A 16,267-nucleotide genomic window follows, 5' to 3' on the forward strand; every position below is an offset into this window, starting at 1 on the left:
TTGTTTAATCTACCTAAGATGGACTTGCTTTCACAAATGAAAAATAATAAAGCCCTTTTTCTTGTTGTCTGCAGGGATGTCTTCATGCCAGGTGATAATGATCCCAGCCAACATGTTCAAAGTGCTGCCCTGTAAGCTGCGCTCCAACCTGGCTGAGAGGAAGTGGGAGTACAGTGAGGGTGCAGGTCACTTCCTGTACCCCAGTCCTGAGGGAGGTCTAGTAGTGGTGGCCCAGGCTGACAGACAGGAGACCTATGAGTGCTGGTCAGTAGAGGAGGGCTTCAGGCAACTCCTGGCCAACTACTGTGTTAGGGGAGAGGCCAGGCAGGAGAGCACCACCCTCATTGGCCGCTCACGCACCCCTCTGGTCCCACAGGAGGAGCCAATCATCCTACCTGGAGAGACCCGCTCCCCACAGATCAACACCAAGACCTACTGGAACGAGCTCATCGTTGTGTGTGCCCTGCTGGGCTTCTCCCTGGTGGTCTTCTCCCTATTTGCGGTCTACAGGAACCACGACCGCATGAAGTCCATGCTGAAGGAGGGCGAGTGCCCCAACATGCAGCAGAAGAAACCCAGGCTAGTGGGGAATCCGGCGGAGAACTTGCCTCTGAATGGCAACAGCACAGTGCCAGCCTCTGTGTCAGACCACAAGGGTTACCAGACCCTCAATGACAACTACATCTGCAGCACACCGCCACATGAGTGCTCATCACCAGACAACAGCAAGAGCTTCTCAGAGTCAGAAAAGAGGCCTCTGAACTTGAAGGAGAGCACTGTAGAGATCTCGCCCATCTGCCCGCGGCCTCGGGTGAGACTGGGCTCAGAGATCAAAGATTCCATTGTGTGAGGACGGCTTTGATCAACTTGAGCAGGAGATAAAACTCTAATGTGGAGTGATTAACTATTAGCCATAAGAAAAGAGGGACTTAAAATAAAATAAAAACACAGAAGGAACACTGAAAAATGTTAACTTCTTTGCAGAGGGACATTTCATTACACTGCTTTTGCACTTTTGTCTTTTTCATTTTGTCCCTGTGGTCAGTTCTCATTTCCTTGTTGTCACTCCTCTTTCTCTAGTGCACCTGAAGCACAATGAAGAGGAAGCTGATACAGATTGCCTTCAGACTATTGAAGCTGTGGAATGATGGTTATGGTGGACATAGGACACATACAGCTGAAATTGTCCTTCTGTAACAGTTTTTATATGATTCAGTCATGTTGTTTTTATGCATTGCCACTCAGTCCGTCCAAATGTTCTGTTGGCATTGCATTGAAAGTAGAGAGATACTCTATGGGTCCACAGCTGACCCTTAACTCTCCTACCTACATCCACAGTTAGTGTGCGCTTAGCCCTACACTGAGAATGATAGTAGAATAACAAACAGCCTCTAATTCAAACACTATAGTAAGTAGATCAATAGACCTTTCACTGATGACTTAGTTATAACAGCAGTCTATCAGCTATTAATTCAAAGCAGTTTAAACTGTGGATGACCTTAGAGCGACCTTAGTGCAGCATAACCAGACAGACCAGACAGACCATTAGAATGGAATCCACTGGTCAAGAAAGGGCTGACCATCCCAGAGAGACATGGAGAGAAACCAATGAGGAAGGAATGAAAGAGGTAGGGACCACCTGGCATGAGGTGTGGAAAAAGAGCACACAACAGAATAACATAATACTGGAGAGGTGTTGTTGTCCAGGTTCTCTGCTCTGCTCTACCAGGAGCTTAGAGATGAAGTCAAGACTTGAATGACTAACATGTCTTGTGAAGGAGGAAAGAGAGAAAGCAACACTATCCCCCCAAATGGAGAGTAGTACAGATGGGGTTTGTACATCCAAAGGTATTGGAGGATATGGTGCCTAACATGCTGACCAGACAGGATACATCGCGTGTGCGAGCGTTGCAAAATAAATGTACACATACATGTTATTCAATCATTGCACCCACACTGCTCGCTGGTGTCAGCGACCGTCTGCACGGCCAGGCGCTAAAATAGAAATCTATTTGTGACGCTCAACGCGCTGCAAGTCCAGCCTCTCCCATCTCCTCATAGGTTTTTAGAAGCATATACCCACGTGGGTGATTGAAAGATGAACTTAGGTCTACACTCCAGTAGGTTGTAGTAATGCACCTTGAAGTTGGTTGCCAACCGCCATATTAAATCCAAAATAAGAAGAAGCCTGAGAAAGGAGGAGAGATGACGAGAAAGGAATTCAGTTTACCATTTTATCTGTGGATTAATTGTTGGAGTAGAGGACCTTGTGCGTTTAATCTAAAATAACAAACCAATGTTTATATCCCAGGACAAATTAGCTAGCAACAGCAAGCTAGCTAGCTAAATAGCCATAAATGTTTAATGCTTTTCGACCTGTCCCGAAATGAATATAATTGGTTCAGAGTTTGTTTTGATATTTCAACCTGTGTGTCCTGATCGCTTCTGGTGTGGGTGAACAAAATCAACGTGCGCGCGTCCGGTTTGGTCAGCATGTAAGTTATGTGTACGACTGACAGGGTTGAAGCGTTCCTCTGACATTGGGGAAGACCCGAGACCAGGTATTAACATATTATTCATTATGGAGCCAACAGATTATGCAAAGCACATAATGTGAAGTGGGGTGCAAGGTCAGACCAAAAGAGAATCTCATTTTGAGACTGTGCAGGCTCATAGGTGTCCGCACAATCTTGATTATTGAGAATCAGAGGCATTATACTCACATATAATTTAGTATGCAAAAGATTTTGTGCCCTTTCTGTAGCATAGCGGCAGGGGATGAGAGAGAGGCTATCACTAGGCCTGGAGTTGTTGTAGCTAGGCTGAGATCCCAGTATAAAATGCTGACTAGTTCAGTTTGTCAGTCAGAAACTGATTCCTTCAGACACCAAGTCCTTCAGACACCAAGTTAATGTGGGCTGAGACTGTATAAAAACCTGTTCACCATGTTGCTTAGATAACTCTTTCCTGGCCCTGTGATTCAGAGGCTAGTAGACAGCAGAGGTTAGAAGAACCACATGTAGAGTGTGGCAACACAACAGAGTCAGCCAGTGGAGTATGGAGCTCTTGGTGTTGATGATTGTGACTCACACACCCAGAGGAAACCATGCTCTGTGTTCATTTATGTTGTGCCAAAAATAACCTTTTTAAAATGTGTATTCTGTTTTCATCCTTTCCAACACAACTGTCATGTCAAATCAATGTTTTATGTTTAATGGGCCTGACTGATTCAGCATGTATCAAATAGTATGTATCAAACCATTCATAACGTAGCCATTCAGTGTATATGAAAGCTGCCATAGTTACCAACATCACCTCTGGTTTAATGACACTAATGACTGTAAACTGGGTTTTACTAATATGGAGCCAAGGCTTTCACAGCAGTTATGGACCAGTCAATGGAGGAATGTCTTTTAAAAAACAAAAGTAAACTGATATTGTGAAAGGATGGAACCTGCATAAATAATAATCCAAAAGCAAGGGCTTTCATTGAGGCATTACCTAATAACAGATATACGTTTTCAGCTGTTCAAGATTGGAAAGATACCATAATTCTAAATGCACAATTTAAGAATATAGATTTCATATTCCAAAGATGTAGCTATGTCAGTGCAAAATTATGGTAAACTCTTGCAACATTGCGTTGTAGAATGTAGTGATAGAAATAGTTTTGGAATAATTGTAAGTAAAACAATGTTGTCTTATTTAAGTTTATTGACATTTGTACAAGGGCCTTACAATTTCACAATTTTCGACAAAGTAGCTGTGAAAAAAGCATACTGCTAAAGGACTGCCGTGGTGGCAGAGTGTATATAATGTACATTTGTATTGTAGTTGAGTGGACTAGTGAAAGTTGTATCATTGCGGTCAAAGTGCAGAACCAGCTAAAATCTTGACTCAAAATGCGTTGTTTTTGCACAGGATATTGGAAAGCCTTAGTTTGGAACACGGATGGGGGTTTTGTTGAGAATGATGTAATACATATTCAATGGATTTTTTTCATGCCTTCAAGCTAAATTCAGGAATCAAGAGTTGTGCCTCTTGGGGTTCTAAAATGTGTACTCATGACCTTGTGACATTACTCAATCACATGGACAACCAGGTAGCAGCAGCATCACCTGCATGATAGGTACGACAGAATAGACTGTAGAACTGTACTGGGCATACCCAACAATACTATTAAAACACTTTGAGTGACTGCCTTTAAATTATGATCAGTATCTGTACAAATAATTATTTTAGAATGGCTTCAACCTCAATCACTTTGTATTTCTGGGTTGACACTATTGCAAACCATTGTTTTTGACTATACATTTTTTTTAAATCAACGCTGTCTTTAAATGCTCCTGAGTGGCGCAGTGGTATAAGTCACTGCATCTCAGTGCAAGAGGTGTCACTACAGTCCCTGGTTCAATTCCAGACTGTATCACATCTGGCTGTGATTGGGAGTCCCATAGGGCGGCTCACAATTGGCCCAGCGTCGTCCGAATTTTGCCGGGGTAGGCCGTCATTGTAAATAAGAATTTGTTCTTAACTGACTTGCCTATTTAAATAAAGGTCAAATTAAAAAATATATACACTACCTTTCAAAAGTTTGGGGTCACTTAGAAATGTCCTTGTTTTTGAAAGAAAAGCACATTTATTTTGTCCATTAAAATAACAACAAATTGATCAGAAATACAGTGTACACATTGTTAATGTTGTAAATGACTATTATAGATGGAACGGCAGATTTTTAATGGAATATCTACATAGGCGTACAGAGACCCATTATCAGCAGCCATCAGTCCTGTGTTCCAATGGCACATTGTGTTAGCTAATCCAAGTTTATCATTTTAAAAGGTTAATTGATCATTAGAAAACCCTAGAAAACAGCTGAAAACTGTTAAAGAAGCAATGAAACTGTCCTTCTGTAGACTAGTTGAGTATCTGGAGCATCAACATTTGTGGGTTCGATTACAGGCTCAAAATGGCCAGAAACAAAGCCCTTTCTTCTGAAACTCGTCAGTCTATTCTTGTTCTGAGAAATGAAGCCTATTCCATGTGATAAATTGCCAAGAAACTGGAAGATCTTGTACAATGCTGTGTACTACTCCCTTCACAGAACAGCGCAAACTGGCTCTAACCAGAACAGAAAGAGGAGTGGGAGGCCCCGGTGCACAACTGAGCAAGAGGACAAGTACATTAGATGGTCTAGTTTGAGAAAGACGCCTCACAAGTCCTCAACTGGCAGCTTCATTAAATAGTACCCGCAAAACACCAGTCTCAATGTCAACAGTGAAGAGGCGACTCCGGGATGCTGGCCTTCTAGGCAGAGTTCCTCTGTCCAGTGTCTGTGTTCTCGCATGGAATAGCCTTAATTTCTCAGAACAAGAATAAACTGACGAGTTTCAGAAGAAAGTCTTTGTTTCTGGCCATTTTGAGCCTGTAATCGAACCCACAAATGCTGATGCTCCAGATACTGAACTAGTCTAATCAGGACGTCAGTTTTCAGCTGTGCTAACTTAATTGCAAAAGGGTTTTCCATTGATAAATTAGCCTTTTAAAATTATAAACTTGGATTGGCAAACACAATATGCCATTGGAACACAGAAGTGATAGTTGCTGATAATGGGCCACTGTACGCCTATGTATATATTCCATAAAAAGAAATCTGCTGTTTCCAACTACAATAGTCATTTACAACATTAACAATGTCTACACTGTATTTCTGATCAATTTGATGTTATTTTAATTGACAAAAAATGTGCTTTTCTTTCAAAAACGAGGACATTTCTAATTGACCCCAAACTTTTGAAAGGTAGTGTATATATATTTACAACTGAAACATTTAAAATGTATGATTTGTATTTTGTTACAAACATTGCAAAAGTTTAGAAATGGCAGCTTGGATCTGTTGAGTAAAGTGGTTGTTATCTAAAATCTAAACAATAATACATTAGCAAAATGCAGAACAAAATCACCCTGAATATCTAGCATACTAGGTTCAGACATGCACGATACAAATCTCTTTCGTTTGATCACCGCTCCAAATTGATATATACTTGCATAAGGTTTTTGAGACTGTAGTTATAAGCTTCTACTGAGTTGCAGTAAGGCACCTCTGTCACTTGAAGAACCACTTCAGTCAAGGCTTCTATATGTGACAGTGCACCAGGTTTCTCTGACTCGTGTCAAAATGTCTTGTAAGTTTGTATGTAAAGTGTTTTGTAAATTGAGCTGCCAATGTAAAAAGCTGTTGTGAACTGTATTTTTTGTATTATACGTCACTACTGTTTCAGTTGTTTTTGTTGTTCTGTACATAAAAGCACCTTATTTTAATTTTTCAAATAAAGATAAATGGTTACATTCTGTTTCTTATATGGTTCATGAACTCTAAAGTTATAATACCAAATAGAATAACCTCAATATAGAAAGAATAACAATCTAGGACACAAATGGTGTTTGTCACATTGGTCTTAAAGGTCCAATGCAGTTGTTTTAATCTCAATATAAAATTATTTGAGTAACAATTAAGTACCTTACTGTGATTGTTTTCAATTAAAATGGCCAAAAATAATCAAAAATAGTTTCTTATCAAAGAGCAATTTCTCATGCAAGAATTTCGTTATGTAGGACTGTGTGGGAGTGGTCTGAGTAGGGAGGGGAAAACATAAAACTAGCTGTTATTGGCAGAGAGTTTTGGAACTCTTTCTAATTGGTCTATTAAATAATTTACTGCCTGGTGATGTCATCAGGGATGCATTCAGTATGTGTTTACGTTCTGGAACATTCAATTGAATGGAAACGGTGCTGTACTGAATGACCAGTTAAAAAATGGGGAGGGGTTAGTTTGTAGGTTGGGGAACGCTGTCAGCATGGCCACTGCCCTTAAAATACATAACGTATTGCTTTAAGCCATACCACGCTACAAATACCTGACGGGAGCAAATGTACCTCAAAGCCTGTTAAATAACATACAAGAACCTTTTGGGGAAACGTGTCTTTCAGTACAAACCGTTCTGCAACGTAGCAATCATTTAAGCAAACTGAATGCATCTCTGGCAGGACAAAACTCCCTCCCCCCCTTAAACAGGCTGACATTTCAGGTGGTCTTTTCAAACAGCTCTTACACTATTAGAGCATTATCATCATTAGGAACACCTGCTCTTTACATGACATAGACAGTCCAGGTGAAATCTATGATCTCTTATTGATGTCACTTGAATCCACTTCAATCAGTGTAGCTGAAGGGGAGGAGACAGGTTAAAGAAGGATTCTTGAGACATGGATTGCGTATGTGTGTCGTTCAGAGGGTGAATGGGCAAAACAAAATATTTAAGTTCCTTTGAAGGTGTATGGTAGTATGTTCCAGGCGCACCGGTTTGAGTGTCTCAAGAACTGCAACACTGCTGCCTAAAGGACTTCCAGCCAACTTGACACAACTGTGGGAAGCATTGGAGTCAACATGGGCCAGCATCCCTGTGGAATGACTTTGACACCTTGTAGAGTCCATGTCCTGACGAATTGAGGCTATTCTGAGGGCAAAAGGCAGTGCAACTCAATATTAGGAAGGGGTTCCTAATGTTTTGTACACCCATATAAAACATAGGAATGTCATGTATTTTACTGCACTGGGCCTTTAAATCAGCAAAAAGAAAAGTTGTGCAGTTTCCCACCAGTGGTGTGTTTCCACCAAAAAGACTTGTTGTGGATTTAAAAACAAATGTGAGTGATGACATAGTGCACATAGAATGTACTTTTTTGCTTAAGTTTTCATGTACCAAATAAACTCAGCAAAAAAAAGAAATGTCCTCTCACTGTCAACTGCATATATTTTCTGCAAACTTAACATGTAAATATTTGTATGAACATAACAAGATTCAACATCTGAGTCATAAACTGAACAGGTTCCACAGACATGTGACTAACAGAACTGGAATAATGTGTTCCTGAGCAAAGGGGGATCAAAATCAAAAGTAACAGTCAGTATCTGGTGTGGCCACTTGCTGCATTAAGTATTGCAGTGCATCTCCGCCTCATGGACTGTACCAGACTTGCCAGTTCTTGCTGTGAGATGTTACCCCACTCTTCCACCAAGGCACCTGCGAGTTCCCAGACATTTCTGGGGGGGAATGGCCCTAGCCCTCTCCCTCCGATCCAACAGGTCCCAGATGTGAGATCCGGGCTCTTCGCTGGCCACGGCAGAACACTGACATTCCTGTCTTGCAGGAAATCATGCACAGAACGAGCAGTATGGCTGGTTGCATTGTCATGCTGGAGGGTCATGTTAGGATGAGCCTGCAGGAAGGGTACCGCATGAGGGAGGAGGATGTCTTCCTTGTAACGCACAGCGTTGAGATTGCCTGCAATGACAAAAAGCTCAGTCCGATGATACTGTGACACACCGCCCCAGACCATGACGAACCCTCCAAATCGATCCCACTCCAGAGTACAGGCCTCGGAGTAACGCTCATTCCTTCGACGATAAACGCGAATCCGACCATCACACCTGGTGAGACAAAACCTCAACTCGTCAGTGAAGAGCACTTTTTGCCAGTTCTGTTTGGTCCAGCGACTGTGGGTTTGTGCCCATATGCGACGTTGTTGCCGGTGATGTCTGGTGAGGACCTGCCTTACAACAGGCCTACAAGCCCACAGCCCAGCATCTCTCAGCCTATTACAGACAGTCTGAGCACTGATGGAAGGATTGTGCATTCCTGGTGTAACTCGGGCAGTGGTTGTTGCCATCATGTACCTGACCCACAGGTGTGATGTTCAGATGTACCGATCCTGTGCAGGTGTTGTTACACGTGGTCTGCCACTGCGAGAATGATCAGCTGTCCGTCCTGTCTCCCTGTAGTGCTGTCTTAGGCATCTCACAGTACGGACATTGCAATTTATTTCCCTGGCCACATCTGCAGTCCTCATGCCTCCTTGCAGCATGCCTAAGGCACGTTGACGCAGATGAGCAGGGTCCCTGGGCATCTTTCTTTTGGTGTTTTTCAGAGTCAGTAGAAAGGCCTCTTTAGTGTCCTAAGTTTTCATAACTGTGACCATAATTGCCTACCGTCTATAAGCTGTCTTAACGACCATTCCACAGGTGCATGTTCATTAATTGTTTATAGTTCATTGAAGAAGCATGGGAAAGAGTGTTTAAACCCTTTACAATGAAGATCTGTGAAGTTATTTGGATTTTTACGAATTATCTTTGAAAGACAGGGTCCTGAAAAAGGGACGTTTCTTTTTTTGCTGAGTATATATATTTTTTATTTAACTAGGTAAGTCAGTTAAGAAAAAAATATTCTTTACAATGACAGCCTACCCCAGCCAAACCCTAACGACGCTAGGCCAATTGCGCGCCGCCCAATGGGACTCCCAATCACGGCCGTTTGTGATACAGCCTGGAATCGAACCAGGGTCTGTAGTGACGTCTCTAGCACTGAGATGCAGTGCCTTAGACCGCTGCATCACTCAGGAGCCCCACGAAATCTAAAGTTCAATGATGGATATTCTAAAGTTAAACAATAGTTTTGTCACAAAAACTGTTGCTTAACTAGCAAATGTGCTACTCTGGTCTAGGCAAGTGTGTTCTAGCCAACAGCTCGCTGATACAGTGCGGGTAGTCTAGCCTACATGATGAGATTATTATGGATATTTTTATTTGTCAAATGACAGTCAAGCATTGATCATCATGTGGATGGCGCTCGTCTAGCGTAGTAATCGACTACCGAACAGCTCCTTGTTTCATCTATTGCTGCTCATTGGACCCTATGTTCACTCGGCTACACAGCTGATGCCTGCTGGACTGTTCCTTAACACGGTACTTAATTTTGTTTATCTGTCGGCCCCAGCCTCAAACTCAGGCCCTGCATGTAGCTAAATGACCCTCTCTGCCCATTTATCGGCATTTACCCGTTGTTGTTGTCTTAGCTGTTTACCCATTGTTGTCTCACCTGTTGTTGTCTTAGCTCTCCCAACCAACACCTGTGATTGCTGTATGCCTCTCTCTAATGTCAATATGCCTTGTATACTGTTGTTTAGGGCAGCTCTCATTGTTTTATCATACTGTGGAGCCCCTAGTCCTGCTCAACATGCCTCAGATAGCCCCCTTCTCCCCCCCCCCCACCCCCCCCACACATGCGGAGACCGCACCTAGCTTAAATGGCACCTCCAGAGATGCAACCTCTCTCATTGTCACTCAATGCCTAGGTTTACCCCCACTGTACTCGCACCCTACCATACCCTTGTCTGTACACTATGCCCTGAATCTATCCTACCATGCCCAGAAATCTGCTCCTTTTATTCTCTGTTCCCAAAGCACGAGACGACCAGTTCTTATAGCCTTTAGACGTACCCTCACCCTACTCCTCTTCTGTTCCTCTGGTGATGTACAGGTTAATCTAGGCCCTGTGTGTCCCCAGGCGCTCTCATTTGCTAACTTCTGCAACCGTAAAAGCCTTGGGTTCATGCATGTTAACATCAGAAGCCTCCTCCCTAAGCTTGCTTTATTCACTGCTTTAGCACATTCCGTCAACCCTGATGTCCTAGCCGTGTCTGAATCCTGGCTTAGGAAGGCCACCAAAAATTCTGAAATTTCCATCCCCAATTACAATATTTTCCGTCAAGACAGAACTGCTAAAGGGGGCGGAATTGCAATCTACTGTAGAGATAGCCTGCAGAGTTCTCTCATAATATCCAGGTCTATGCCCAAAGAGTTCGAGCTTCTACTTTTAAAAATTAATCTCTCCAGAAATAAGTCCCTCACTGTTACCGCTTGTTATAGACCCCCCTCAGCTCCCAGCTGTGCCCTGGACACCATATGTGAATTGATTGCCCCCTATCTATTGTCAGAGTTCGTACTGCTAGGTGACCTAAATTGGGATATGCTTAACACCCCGGTCATCCTACAATCTAAGCTAGATGCCCTCAATCTCACACAAATTATCAAAGAACCTACCAGGTACAACCCCAAATCTGTAAACATGGGCACCCTCATAGATATCATCCTGACCAACTTGCCCTCTGAATACACCTCTGCTGTTTTCAACCAGGATCTCAGCGATCACTGCCTCATTGCCTGCATCCGTTATGGGTCTGCGGTCAAACGACCACCCCTCATCCCTGTCAAACGCTCCCTAAAACACTTCTGTAAGCAAGCCTTTCTAATCGACATGGCCCGGGTATCCTCGAAGGATATTGTCCTCATCTCGTCAGTAGAGGATGCCTGGTTGTTCTTTTAAAGTGCTTTCCTCACCATCTTAAATAAGATTGCCCCTTTCAAAAAATGTAGAACTAAAAACAGATATAGCCCTTGCTTCACTCCAGACTTGACTGCCCTTGACCAGCACAAAAACACCCTGTGGCATACTGCACTAGCTTCGAATAGTCCCCGCGATATGTAACTTTTCAGGGAAGTCAGGAACCAATACACACAGTCAGTTAGGAAAGCAAAGGCTAGCTTTTTCAAACAGAAATTTGCATCCTGCAGCACTAATTCCAAAAAGTTTTGGAACACTGTAAAGTCCATGGAGAATGAGAGTACCTCCTCCCAGCTGCCCACTGCACTGAGACTAGGAAACACTGTCACCACTGATAAATCCACGATAATCGAGAATTTCAATAAGCATTTCTCTACGGCTGGCCACGCTTTCCACCTGGCTACCCCAACCCCGACCAACAGCTCTGCATATTTCAATGGTTATCCCAAAAATTCTCTGCTGCCAATGACTGGAACGAATTGCAAAAATCACTGAAGTTGGAGACTTATATCTCCCTCACTAACTTTAAGCGTCAGCTGTCAGAGCAGCTTACTGATCGCTGCAGCTGTACACAGCCCATCTGTAAATAGCCAATCCAACCAACTTCCTACCTCATCCCCATATTTGTTTTTGTTTTTCTGCTCTTTTGCACACCAGTATTTCTACTTGCACATCCTCATCTGCACATATATCACTCCAGTTTAAATTGTAATTACTTCGCCACTATTGGCCTATTTATTGCCTTACATCCTGACTTCATTTGCACACACTGTATACAGATTTTTCTATTCTGTTATTGACTGTACGTTTGGTTATCCCATGTGTAACTTTGGGTTGTTGTTTTTGTCGCACTGCTTTGCTTTATCTTGGCCAGGTCGCAGTTGTAAATGAGAACCTGTTCTCAACTGGCCTACCTGGTTAAATAAAGGTGAAAAACAAATGTCATCAGAATCAGACCCTCGGTATTTATTGAAAAGGAGCTTCAACATCACCATGCACTTCACTACCCTGCGAAGTTCATCATACCTTATTTCATCTGTAGCCTGATAAATTGCATTGTTTCCAGAGTGGTGGTAGTGGAAGGCCCACACACCATATCATCGCGTGACTCTAAGTTTACTTCGATATGATATCAAGATATACGCATAAAGGACTTTCCACCACCATTTCTCATGTCATTATTTTACCAACACCAAAAAATCATGTCCAACAAACAAATGATGATGGAATTCAGACAATTGTACCTAAACTTAATTTTCCCTCAAAGCTGTAGTAAAAAAAATGTATATGCTATGACTTTACTTGCACAAAAAACTGTGGTTATAGGTAGGATCCTTGCCACATCCTAGCAAAGGATAAAAAAAATAACCTCCCTGACTGTGCAAATACATCATTAAGCCTACAATTTGAATTAAGTGATAATGCCCTCAAAGCCGGTGTTTGGAGGATATATTGGGACGGGTGTTGTTAGGCCGAGGCGAAGTCGAGGGCCGGCAAACCATGCCAATATATCCTCCAAACACCGGCTTCGAGGGCATTATCACTTTTATACAACAGGTTATAAGCATATTCAAATAATATTTGACATATTTTCATTAAAAAACTTTATTTTGATGAATTTATGCATACTATTTCATCCTTCCACAAGATATAGTCCCAACACAAATCTAGGGTTGCTCCCCAAGCTGGCTGGTCGTTCGTTCTATTGGTTCAGTTTTAATTTTTATTTTAACATTTATTTAACTAGGCAAGTCAGTTAAGAACAAATTCTTATTAACAGTGACAGCCTAGGAACAGTGGGTTAACTGTCTTAGGGGCAGAACGACAGATTTTTACCTTGTCAGCTCGGGGATTCTGGCCCAATGCTCTAAACACTAGGCTACCTGCCGCCAGAGATGCAAGCCAGTCTTCAGTCTTTTTGTTCTGTATCTATGGACGCAACCCAGTCGTTCGTTCTAAATGTTCAATTGCCACACTGGTTGGCAATGTTATACCTTTTTTGCTAGCTAGCCAACTGCGGCTAACTTACAGTCACGTCAAAAAGCCAGAATAACAGCAAAGTAGCTGCATTTGCTTAAGCTGTTTTCTTTTGACATTTATTTGGATACATCCATAACACTGAGCTAATGGTGCGCAATTTCACCTGACATAGAAAATGTGCTCACTCATCAGGACACTGTTGTTCAGAGGAGCTAGCCAACAACACAGCTAACACAATAACTTCAAACTGAAGCTGGAAAGACTGCAAACTATCTGTCGTTTTGTTTTACCTTTTTTCAATTGACATTTCTTCGTATATATATCCATAAAAATGATGCCAACTGATTCATGATTTTGACTGGCTGAGAAACCCTGCCTGTCTCATCCCGACACATGCATTACTATGGGACAGCTGGAGATTGAATTTGAATATTGAAACAATGTTGCAAATGTTGGAGAGACAGACAGCAACGTTTATACAAATCTCCGCTGTTGAAAACTAAATGTTAGTCTAAAAAGAAATGTGAGATAATGTCTAAGTGCTTTTGATAGAGGAGATCAAATTTCTAAATTGCCTGGCTGGGCTGATGGAACAGAGTAAATAGGCATTTTAACGTCATAGATTTAGCCGGTGGTAACTTGTGGAATAGACACCGGCTGGAATGCGGTTTTAACCAATCGTCATTCAGGATTAGACCCACCCGTTATTTAAAATGTTACATTTCTTCCTAGACGAGTTTCCTACTAGTAATTACCAGGTCGGAGGGCGTTTACGTGTAATTTCCCCAGTCGTATATGGTAACTTCCCACTTGGTTATGAACGCAACACAAGTGTGGTACGCATGTGCAGTCGCAGCCATTTCGGGCCAGCTGAGCCAATCAGTGTCCTTTTGATTGTATGGTAGTGAATAGTGTTCATAATTAGCGTGGGGAAAGTATTACCGCCTCCACTTCTCAACTCTGACTAGTGATTGGTGAAGATTTTGACTGCTGGTGCTGGATAAGGTTACACAAATGAATGTGGGGATCAAATGGTTCAAGATATTGCTAGCCTATCGATCTTATTTTACACAAGGTATTATATCCCTTGTAACTTTTAAACTCGAAATACGAAGCCATGGACAGACCCAGCTTCGAGAGACTGTTTTCAGCGTGTGACATTAACAGGTCTGGTGTGATTGAATACGAAGACTTTACGGTTGTTTGTCGAGAACTCAATGTGCCTGACGACGAAATCAAAACTTTATTCAACAAATTCGGTGCTGGTGCAGATGGATGTATCAATTACAGCAAGTTCTCCTCTCGGTTTCAAGAGGTTTCAGAAAGGTTGGATTTAGCCTCTTTTGGGGCGTCTCCTCAAAGTCAAGGGAGTCCTTGGGACGAGTTCCAGAGCAGGATGGACGATGCAACAGGTCTCCTCTCAGGAAGGTAAGTCTTTCTGGTGGGTGGGTGGGTTGTTGGTGTGAATATTAACATTTGGACCTGCTCTTACAGTAGACTGCATGCAATATGTAGATATTCGTTCATCCCTCAGATTTTTATAAATATGTACAATTTAGAAATGACTGTTGTCCATAGTCTATTTCTTCTATTTCAGACTGTGCGATCAATTGGCTGAGCTGTACCAAGCCATTTACTCCACCTCAGAACCTCTCTTGTTGCAACAATATGAGGGACTTGTTGATGCTCTTGTCAGTGAGAGCAAGGAACGCAGACTTGAGAGTGAGCAGGTGGAAACCAGTTTCAGAAGGTAGAGATTCAGTCATAGCAGCATAACTTGTCAGATTCCACAAGGGGTGGAGGAAAACCCTATACTGAGACATAATCTACCAAATGTATTGCCTGAATATGTTATCTTCTCGCTTGAATTGGGTTCCAAAGAATGGAAGGAATGAAACATTTTATCAGTTAATTCGGTCATTTATCTGTCTGTGTTACTTGATACACATATCTAATGTTCATGTTGTGGGATATCATGCAACAATGATCCAATCAAGAGCATGCCTATGCTCTTAAGCAGTTTACTTTTACAAATGTGAGTATTGATTGTGCCAGTAACCTATGCATCCCACAGTAAGGTGATAATTGCATGTTTCCAACTACTGAATTATAACCATAGATGGGGGGGTGTAAAATTGGTTTTGAGGTTCAGTGGCTGCATTTCACCCCAGCTGCCACTTCTCAAGTAGGTAGGATGTCTTAAATGAGTTGCTCTGCCTGATCTCCATTATCTCCTTGTAAACTGAGTTGTCCCTTTATATATTTCCATTCAGGCCTATCCCCTTCACGTATGCAAATGAATGTGCCTGTAAAACCCAAAGTTCTGACACAAATAGATGTTTACTAATCAGTTTGCCATTCATTAAATCTTAAACTATGCAGAGCTCAGTCTTGTGCACCTGTGGTCTCATTTATTTTATTTATCCTTTATTTAACTAGTCAAGTCAGTTAAGAACAAATTCTTATTTACAATGACGGCCTACCAAAAGGCGAAAGGCCTCCTGCGGGGGCTGGGGATTAAAAATATAGGACAAAACACACATCACGATGAAACATTACATAAAGACAGATTTAAAACGGCACCAGATAAAACAACATGGTAGCAACACATGATGGCAGCACATCGTAGCGGCACAAAACATGGTACAAACATTGGGCACAGACAACAGCACAAAGGGCAAGAAGGTAGAGAACAATGCATCGTGACGCAGCCACAACTGTCAGTAAGAGTGTCCATGATTGAATCTTTGAATGAAGAGATTGAGATAAAATGGTCCAGTTTGTGTTTCTTGCAGCGAACTGAAGAGGAGCGACCCAGGGATGTGTTGGAGACCTTTAACAGAATGTGACTGGCAGAATGGGTGTTATGTGGAGGACGAGGGCTGCAGTAGAGATCTCGGATAGGAGGGAGTGAGGCCTAAGAGGGTTTTATAAATAAGCATCAACCAGTGGGTCTTGTGATGGGTAAACAGAGATGACCAGTTTACATAGGAGTATAGAGTGCAGTGATGTGTCCTGTTTTAACTAAGCAAGTTGGTTAAGGCAGC

The 16,267-nt window shown here is 42.2% G+C and overlaps 2 protein-coding genes across 3 annotated transcripts in view; both read left to right on the forward strand.

The window, feature by feature from the left end:
• LOC106561177 (semaphorin-4B) overlaps positions 1–6,348 on the forward strand; it is a 100,270-nt gene extending 93,922 nt beyond the window's left edge. For both annotated transcript variants that reach the window (XM_014124850.3, XM_014124849.3), the window contains exon 15: positions 75–6,348. In XM_014124850.3, coding sequence (XP_013980325.2) covers positions 75–850 — 776 coding nt within the window. In that variant the 3' untranslated portion in view covers positions 851–6,348. The remainder of the gene's footprint in view (positions 1–74) is intronic.
• A 7,880-nt stretch (positions 6,349–14,228) lies between these two features.
• Positions 14,229–15,607, forward strand: LOC100196236 (RAS and EF-hand domain containing). The gene is given in 2 exon segments (NM_001141265.1): positions 14,229–14,648; positions 14,818–15,607. Coding segments are annotated over 2 exon segments (468 nt in total). The 5' UTR covers positions 14,229–14,337; the 3' UTR covers positions 14,975–15,607.
• The last annotated feature ends 660 nt before the right edge of the window (positions 15,608–16,267 follow it).

The sequence above is a fragment of the Salmo salar genome, chromosome 10, assembly GCF_965601325.2.
Source record: "Salmo salar chromosome 10, fSalSal1, whole genome shotgun sequence".
In the NCBI taxonomy this organism is placed as follows: Eukaryota; Metazoa; Chordata; class Actinopteri; order Salmoniformes; family Salmonidae; genus Salmo; species Salmo salar.